Source organism: Anoplopoma fimbria, chromosome 6 (assembly GCF_027596085.1).
Source record: "Anoplopoma fimbria isolate UVic2021 breed Golden Eagle Sablefish chromosome 6, Afim_UVic_2022, whole genome shotgun sequence".
NCBI classification, from domain to species: domain Eukaryota; kingdom Metazoa; phylum Chordata; class Actinopteri; order Perciformes; family Anoplopomatidae; genus Anoplopoma; species Anoplopoma fimbria.
This window is the reverse complement of record NC_072454.1, coordinates 25,781,351-25,790,633: the sequence shown is the minus strand read 5'-3', so window position 1 is coordinate 25,790,633 and position 9,283 is coordinate 25,781,351. Positions and strand designations below refer to the sequence as shown.

Sequence of the window (9,283 nt, the reverse complement as noted above, 5' to 3'; positions counted from 1 at the left end):
GATGTTGATTGCCTGCGCTGGGTGGTGGAAGACAGCAGAATGAGTTTCATGATGGGGAAATGTGAGAGCAGACACTGTAATCAGCCTGTCCATCTCAACACTGGGCTTCAATTACTTTGCAGATGCTCACACTATACCTTCCCTCTGTTCCCTCTTCACTAAGAGCCCCAACAACTGTGGCTTTTACAAAATGTCATGTATCAGATCAACACCAATGAAGGGAATTATCATGTACTTCTGATGCAATGTACTCAAACTTCCTACAGTTTCTTCTGTAGTAGTGCACATAGACATCCTCTTCAAGGCAAACAGTGGAGCTATCAGTAAATGGACTGCAGTGTAGGGAGACAAGACATCCCATCTAAAGAGAGTGGTGATCCGGCCTTCGAATGTGCTGAGTGACATTTGTACTTGTTAATGTTGCTGTAAAATGAAATGACATAGACATAATCAAATATGCTGATACTATGGTAAACAAAGATTAGAAGTTCACAAAAGGCTGTAAGTGTTAATCTTTGTCCAAATTTCACACTAGACTCATTCTGAAAGGTCATAGCTGGTGATTTACCAGATTTTTCCTACTGACAACCCTTGCTTTTTTTTGCAGTGCTTTTCAGTGTAAACACCTGGTAACACAATTGGTTGGTTTTGGTAAGAAAAACTGTTTTGTTCATTGAATGTGCCCTATGTACATACTAAAAAAACCTTGTGTTGCTAGATGTTGTCTGCACAATGCAATGCACAACCACTTTGCCCAAATAACAAACAAATTAAATCCAAATTCAGATGAACTTCTGAATGCAGACTGAGGTTGTGTATTTGGTGTACATAGAAGTTACAGTACAGGGCTGAATCAATAACCAACTGAGTAACTGGTCCAAACTCATTCCTAGTGTGATCACATACTGTACACATGAGAATTTAACAGCTAATCTTAATTAAAAAAAATGGATTCCCCTTCTTGTGTGTTTTATGTAAATAAAGTAAAATAAATCTTAGATTGAGAGGTTGTCTATTGTTAGTCCCTGTGTTGACCGATCTGTCATTTCATTTGGACGTAATAGAAGGTTCGGGTCTGGTGTTTTGATTATTATGGCTGAAGTGGTTCTTGGTTACATTTGGATCACAGATTGTGCCTTCAAAGTTCTTCAGTGTGAGCGGATCAAACCACAAAGCAGAGTGATGGGAATTCATTTGAGCTTGTTTATTTAGGTTATGTACAATACAGCTTCATCACATGAGCCTTTTGAAAACTGTGTACCACATCCCTCACATACACAATGAGATACAAACACCATCTCGACCTGCTGAAAGCCGTGATGGGCTATCCTATTGTAAGTGCAGTTTCAAAGGTTAGGGATGGGGGGGGGGCAGTAGCATTTGATTATGAGATCTGTGGAAGAGCACATTGTAATAGATGCAGCAGCAAAAGAAGCGCCTCTCAGGCCAAAGGAGTTCTCATTGGTCCCCCTCAGGTTACACTACTAGACAGATGGACACACACTACTCGGGTTTAAAGGAAAAGGAAGACAAACCACAGGCACAGGGATTCATTCCTGATTATCAGCTTAATTTCCTACAAAAATATTGCACAAAAATCTGGATATACAAGGACAGAGAGAGACTGACAAGTATAGCAGCCAGCAAGCCAATATCCAAAAGAGCAACATATATATATCTAAAACAGAAAAGAACAGGAAATGTGCTTTTGCTTCCTCTGAGTCCGACTGATTACTTCCCTTGTTGCGTTAGCTTGGACAAGCCCATTTGGAGTCTCGTTACATTTAAGGAAAATTCTACCCTCTGATGTCTTAAGAAAACCGTGGTCCTAGCCCTAATACAATCCTTTCCCAACCCCCCATAATGGTACCAGACAAACAAACACCATCATCTATCGGGCTGAGAGGAATCAAGATAATACTGGCATAAAAAAATTAATTAAAAAAACGGCATGCAGTATGCGTTAAACGAGATCTCTCGCTTGGCCTGGTGCGATATTTCTACTCTTTACCTCGCAATCTACAGGACCAAATGATTGCTACTATTTCAATTTATTGCATCAACTTGGGACGTTTCATCATCTAACCTTTTTTTTTGTTACCCTTATTTTCAAGGTAACGTTGGTCTTTTACTTGGTTTTAAGTCCTCCCCATATGTTGTTGAATGTCACAATTCCGACTGATACCAAAACCTGCTAACTGCTGTTGAGAGTTCTAGAAAGCCAAAAAACTCTGTCTTGACATGTAACCACTAACAAGCTTATTAGTATATGTGCTGGAAATATGTCATGTGACACTGATTGGCAAAATAGCCATCACAATAAAAAAAAAAATGGACAGTGTTCCAGGGTAGATTTTTCCTAAGATATGTAAGAGTAAGATATTCCCTCCTCACAAACAATTCTTACCAATCTCTCTCTGAGGGTGTAAAACATAAATGGACAACATGGCATTTTGGAGCTGGTCATGATAGAAACAGACTACATTGATGCGTGATGTTTAGCAAGGGAATGGGGGAAGGCAGTGCCCAACAACTGTATAAACACAAAACACAGAAAGGGCTGAACATACATTCATCTGGGCATGAAAACAACTCATGAAGGCAAATTATCTGCACTAAATCACATCATAGCTTCTTGAAGCATGGAAATCATTTACATAGAAAAACACACACACTAAACCAATTAAATAAATGCTGGGAGAATTTTCACTTCTTGAGAGCTCCTGGCTAACATTCATTCAGAGAATAAACAAAAAAAGTAAATCATGTATAAAATATGTATTTCTCACATTGCCCCAATGAAAGTTTTGATCCGTTATAAATGTGCCATAATTGAGTTTTAAAAGTTGATGGGGTGTTCTGAACAAAAACTTGACTTAGTAGGACAACAAAAAAAGAATGGATTAATTATAACACAGGACAATTACCTGCTTAACCCCTCCTAGGGAAAAGAAAAATGTGTGTAACATGATAAAACATACAAAGAAAAACATAAAAAGAAAGAGGCAAACTTTATACAAGATTCCACTAATGCTTATCCAGCTGCTGAAATCCCAAAGAAGTTAGTGAGCAGGGACAATGACTTCTAAGGCCCAAATATATTACTGTATAAAAAAACGCTCAAAACAAAAGATATGTATGACAGCTTGCTTTGTAACACATAATGACATGTTCCACTTAGGTGGATGTCTAACCTGGCTTCTACCTGGTAGTATTCACACTGTTATTGACTCAAATATTTCACCTTCATATGGGCTTGTTACTCACAAGAAACAAAGTTAAGATGATTTAGACGAATAGACCACAGAAATGTGTACATTTTCTCAAGTCCTTATGTCAAAGCAGTTATAGACAAGAAAGCAAAGTGAATTCATTACTTACAATGACATTTTGAAGCCGCAGTAAAACAAAACTGGAGGATACACATGCAGCACTACTGAGGGCAGATAATAGTGTAGCTCTCAAGCTTCCCTTAAAAACCAAGAGCATGGAAACAGCATAATTTTGTGCAAATCCAAACATCAATAACAGGAATCCTTAGGGAAGGAATTCCTTAACCCAGCCGGTCATTTTCACGTGAAAATAAAAGAACATGTGAATCAAACACCGGACCCCAACATACCCAATATTTCAAATGGACTGCTGAAATTTCCTAATCTCCATCAACAAACTGGACATTATTTCATTTGGAGGCACAAGCCCAAAGCACACGTTCCTCTTCACGTTCTCTCTCCTCTCTAGTCTTATTTAGTGGAGTGCCTCCACACAGATCTGCTCCTCCGTAATGTCATCCAGCAGTTGCACCTCCACAGGGCTGCATATGTCACTGTCATAGACCTCTGTCCCCACCAGGGCCTCTTCCTCCAGGCCTTCTCCTTTGCCTTTAAAGCCTTGCTGCTCTGAAGGAGAGTTGCTCTCCACTGACTCCAGGTCCTCAATGCCAGCTCGGTAGTGGATCATTAGCAGGGTAAGGGCCTGGAGTCTCTCCCCAGACTTGGCCAGGGCTGTACTAATTAGGGCCTTGCGCCGCGCATCTATGGCCTCCCTCTCCTCCAGCAGCAGGGCGTTATTGTGCTCCAGCTCTTGGTCAATTTCCTGCTGCAGCTTGTCCAGCATCAACTCCAGCTTCTGAGAGCGCTCATCTGTGGGCAGCCCCCGGTACAGGTCCCGGCCTATCTCCTTCACTGCAATGAACACACTGTCATCTAACCCACCTTCCTTGCGTACAAGTTTACTACTGCCGCCACTGCCAACAGGCTGCTTTGAGGGGCTGGGGCCGCTTGTGTAGGTCTCAGTATCGCTGCTCTCATTGTCTGAAGTGTTGGGTGTATGCTTGGGTGAGGGCTCCACCGCTCCAGGCATCACATCAGCCACCTGCTCAACCAGACGAGTCTTGGGCACCTGGCGTAGGTTAAGCAGCCGGGAGCTGGTGTTGATAATATGACGCGTGAGGCCAGTGGTCGCCCGGTTAATGGTGGACTTGGCTTCAGGGTCAGCTCCGCGACGTTCAGTTGCTGCCACACAGAAGGGATTTTCAGCGAGGCACTTGTCCTGGCATTTCTTGTGGCAAACGTAGGTGCAGATCATACACTGAGAGGCTGCCTTGGTCCAAACCTTCTTCTTGCAGTATTCACACCACGTGGGGTTCTGGAACTGGGTGTCCTGAAAGTTGTGACGAAGCTCCACCAACTGCATGGTGCTGTAGGCCAAGTCATCACGCTGTGCCGTGGGGATATGCTCCCTCTCCCTTAGATCCTCATCATGGAGACTCTCCTCTCGCTCCCTTTCTGCCAGCCCACCCGGACACTCATAGTCACCCTCAGCTACGTAACAGAAGTTCAGAGTAACATCTCCATAACACAGCTTCTCATTGAAGCCCTTGTGGCTGCTGAGGCTGCGTAGTGCAGTGCGACTGACATTAGCTCTGGGCTCTGGAGACCCCAACCTAAAGATGCTCTGGTACTCAGACGAAGATGTGGCCATGCATTCCAGGGCTATATGCTCCAGCTGGAGACTGACATGACCCAGGCACAACAAACTGCCCAGCTTAAAGGGATCTTTGCACCACAGGGCTACATTAAGGTACTTATGGTTGCTTTCCACCTCAAACAGGACAGAGGCCTTGGGCCATCGTGCTGTCTGGTTACGAAACATGGTTTCTGGGGATTCCCAGAGGGAATGGTCCTCTAGACTGTCCCGTGTGCTGCAGGAGCTCTCTGAAGCTTTTTCCTTTGCTTGATCAGCTTTGCTGCTGCTGGTCACAGTGGAAGGGACTGGCAGCTCATCACTGGACTCTGCGGGCTTAGTAGACTGCTTTGCTTCAGCCTGTTTGACACATATCTTTTCAGTGCTGATCTTATCTTCATTGGCTCCAGTGAGAGGAGCTTTTTCTGGGGATTTTTCAGTAGTGCTGATGGTGGTGGTCATGGTAGGAACAACAGTGACATTAGTAGTTGTAACAGAATCAATACTTTCCAAAAGACTGGTTTCTGAGGAGGCTGGTGTCAACCTTATCTGAGGTCGTGGCGGCACTGGGGGCCGAGAAGGAGGAGGTGGGGGAGGGACAGTGGGGCGTTGCAGACCCTCCATTGGATCACTACTGGTTTTATGTGGCGAGGGCTTTGGCGATTCTTTGGGCTGGGGCTTTAGTGGTGACTGGAGACCCACCAGGTTTAACTTGCGGTTAAGGATGGGTGAAATGGTACCAAGGGGCTTAGAGGCCAGATTGGCCACAGTCCTTTTGGGGCTTTGGTTTACGGAAAGTAAGGAATCCTCCTTAGCATCACTGGTATTTGTTGTGCTGCTGTTAGGGCCACCAGTCTGGCTAGGTTTGGAGTCTACAATCAATTCTTCAAACTCAGAGTCCATGTCTTTGCTGTCAGATATGTCAGAAAGGGTGGTGATCGGAGCTGGGTCTTCCTCAAAGCCCCCTGGCTGCGAAATAAAACCAGTTTCCTCCAGCTGCCCAAACCCCTCCTGAAGAGTCCCGAGGCTTCCATAAGAGGAGGGAGTCTGGTGACGAACAGGTCTCTCATAAAGTACCAACACCCTGTCTCCAGCCTGCTTCAGCAGTTTGGGCACTTGAACTGAGGATGTTACTTTGACACCTGTCAAAGTTCAAGAACAGGAAAAAATGTTTTCCATCAGTAGTTTAAAAAACAGACATTTTAGAAATGTTTTTGCTGATTAACAATTATCAAACATTTCAAACCTCCTATGGCGATGAGACGATCCCCCCTCTGCAGGTCTGCCAGGGCAGCAGGAGAGTTGGGCGTCACTGTCTCTATGCTGACGTGCACAGCGTCCCCCTCGCTGGCAGGAACATGCCTGAAAGTCATCCCGACACTGCCACACGGCCCCTTGATAACCTCCGTCTGATGCATACATGTAACAAAAGAAAACTTAGGATGAAGACCGGCATTGATTTAGAGGTCATAGCCCATGCTCATAACTTATCTAATTGTGATAGGAAAGAGGTATGCAAGATCATGAATACTTTCTGATCAATAGCAAGAGGTTAACTCGCCCTTTTTAAGTAAAAGCAGCACTTATTTATCCCAATGTTTCTGACTTCCATATCTTATGGTTTATTATAGATATTAAGAACTAGAGGAGATTTTCTGGTCATCCGACCCCAAAAGCGCTGTACACTACATGTAATCATTCACCCTCACACATTCATACACTGATGGCAGAGGTCACAATGGGAAGTGCTACCTGCATATTAGGAATTGAACGAATTCACAGCCATCAATTAGGGGTTCTTGCCCACTGACATTACGACAAACCGTTGACCTTCTTATTGAAAGATGAACCTGTTTACATCCGAGCCATAGCAGCACTGATTTGAGAATACTGTTTTGAAAGACTGTATTTGGTCCACCGGATTTTGAAATGGTGGTTGTAACATTTTTGTTTGGTAGTTATGATCGTTTATCCTTATCTTGTACAGTTTTATAACCACTAGTTGTAAACATTGCATTTTTCAATATAAGTATTCTCAAAAGATCATGGTAATTTTTTGTAAACTTTGTATTTATGGTCTATAAGATTGTTTAAAAAGAATTGGTGAATAAAGCATGGTGTACTGTTAAGGGTTGTCCTAACTTTACACTTTGGATTAATAAATGGTTTGGGTTTTATTAATAATATCAGATGATTTACTTGTTTGAGATGTTTGGTAACATATCTGAGTAAGCAATGCATCAACCAGAATTAATGTCCATGAAGCTAACACTTAACGCTAACGCTCAATAAAATGAAAACACTAGTAAAATGAACAAGAATTTCAAAGTAATTAACAAAGACAGAAAGAGGAAAGCACATTGACCGTTCCTTTATTTACACATATGTTTCAATGAGAACAAAAACGAACCTATTACTAAACAGATCTGTTTCAAAGTTAATGTTTTGGTATAATGTAATAGCTTAACCACAACAATTTGCTATCATTTTATAGACATGTAGTAAGTACAGACATACGTCTTTAAAATGAGTTTTTTCATGTTAAAGGTCTACAGCAAGGTACTTGCAAATCTGTTTAATCCAGATGCAAAATAATAATAATGAAAACTTAGTTGACCAATGCTTCAAGAGCAACACATCTGCCTCCAGCACTTTGACTCACACTAAAAGCGGCAATTCTGTGGCAGAAGAGAGAGCTGCAATTAAACCCCCACTCCCTGCTGCCTTAATAACAGCCACTGCACACAGTCCAAGTCACATTTCCCACAACACACCTGTTGTGATGCGGGGGTGACCTGTTTTACGCCTGACAGGTCGTCTATCAAATGACAGCACATTTACAGTAGACATTCGTGCATCCTACGCGGGTGATCAACTATGTACGGATACCCATGCAATTTTAACCAAGATTGGTGGAAATTGTCAGCTTACATACCAGAGACATATATGGTAGGATATTTCCTGGTGCAGATAAAGAGCTGAATGAGGAAGAGATTGGGAGGAGGAGGAGGAGGAGGAGAAAGAGGATGAAGACAGTAAAGGTGTCCTGGTTTAGAAGACAGAATAGGAGGGCCATCATGATGTGGGTAGACGGAGACAAATTACTGTAATTTCCTCTGCTGTCATTTGTTATGGTTCGGTTGGAAGGCAGTGATTGAGTTAGGTGTGCCCATGAATAAGCAGATGATCTATCCAAGCTGGCAGAGGGGAGGTGGGTGGGGGTGAAAGTTAACTCTAGTCTCAGAGTTCCCCACAGGATTTTGCGAGACTACAGTAGGTGGACCTCGGACCCTACAAAGATATACCTTGGGACTATGCCCCAGGGCTTGAAGTGTGAAGCAAGGCCTACTGGTGTGTTCCTCCAACCCAGTGTATGAAGGATTAAAATTGGTGTCGACACAAAGATTAAGTAATCTATTGTCATTTTCTAGGGTGTTGGGTTTTTACTGCTAACTATGCCATGTAGCAACATACAATTATGTTGTAAATAAAAACAATGGGCCTTATTTATTCTCCACATTTATTTAGATTAAGGCATCACGATCCTTAAATCAACATGCGTTTTAGTAAAAGGGCAAACAGTCTTGGACTATTTATTAAATTCAAAATACGAGAAAACTGGTAAATATGACAAATAGTCACTTGTACAAGCCATGTATGAGTAGTTGTAGCTACCAGTGACTCAAGATTATTAATCTTTTTCAAAGCTTTGTATGTTCTCTGATGCTTTAAGTACTTGTAAACCATTGGTGTGCGTGTGTGTGTGTGTGTGTGTGTGTGTGTGTGTGTGTGTGTGTGTGTGTGTGTGTGTGTGTGTGTGTGTGTGTGTGTGTGTGTGTGTGTGTGGCTCTAGGTTTAATCTTATCTGGCCATGTTACAGCTCTTCCACGAAGACGATAACAACATTGTCGAGGCAACAGGTTGCTTTGGGGAAGAACGTGAAGGCAGACCATTACTTAGTGTGGAGGTGGATTCTGTTGGCAAACACTCTGGATCTCAAAGCTGTATACAGCAACAGGAGACGACTTTGACATTGACCAGGAAATTGAAAATGGAATAGCACATTTATCCAAAATATGCAATTATCAATTCAGTCTCACAGGACACATCAGTCCTGATCACAAAGCCCTTTGCCCCTAGAGCAGCCTGCACGGTGCTGGAAACACTGCCGATGACAGCATCACACAGTTACAGCCGATTCGTCGACTACACATTCATACTGCAAATTTTGAAACACATTAAAAATGTATTGTGTTTTTTTAGCTGACAGTCAAACACAATAAGCAAATTGGTCCCTTGAAAATAGTCAAGAATAACA

General features: G+C 42.7%; 1 protein-coding gene across 1 annotated transcript in view; it reads right to left on the bottom strand.

The window, feature by feature from the left end:
• Positions 1 to 1,201: 1,201 nt before the first annotated feature.
• The window catches only part of pdzd8 (PDZ domain containing 8), a 37,313-nt gene continuing 29,231 nt past the window's right edge, over positions 1,202 to 9,283 (bottom strand). Inside the window, exons 4-5 of the mRNA XM_054600502.1 lie at positions 6,212 to 6,374; positions 1,202 to 6,107 (exon numbers count right to left, since the gene is read on the bottom strand). Coding sequence (XP_054456477.1) covers positions 3,748 to 6,107; positions 6,212 to 6,374 — 2,523 coding nt within the window. The 3' untranslated portion in view covers positions 1,202 to 3,747. The remainder of the gene's footprint in view (positions 6,108 to 6,211; positions 6,375 to 9,283) is intronic.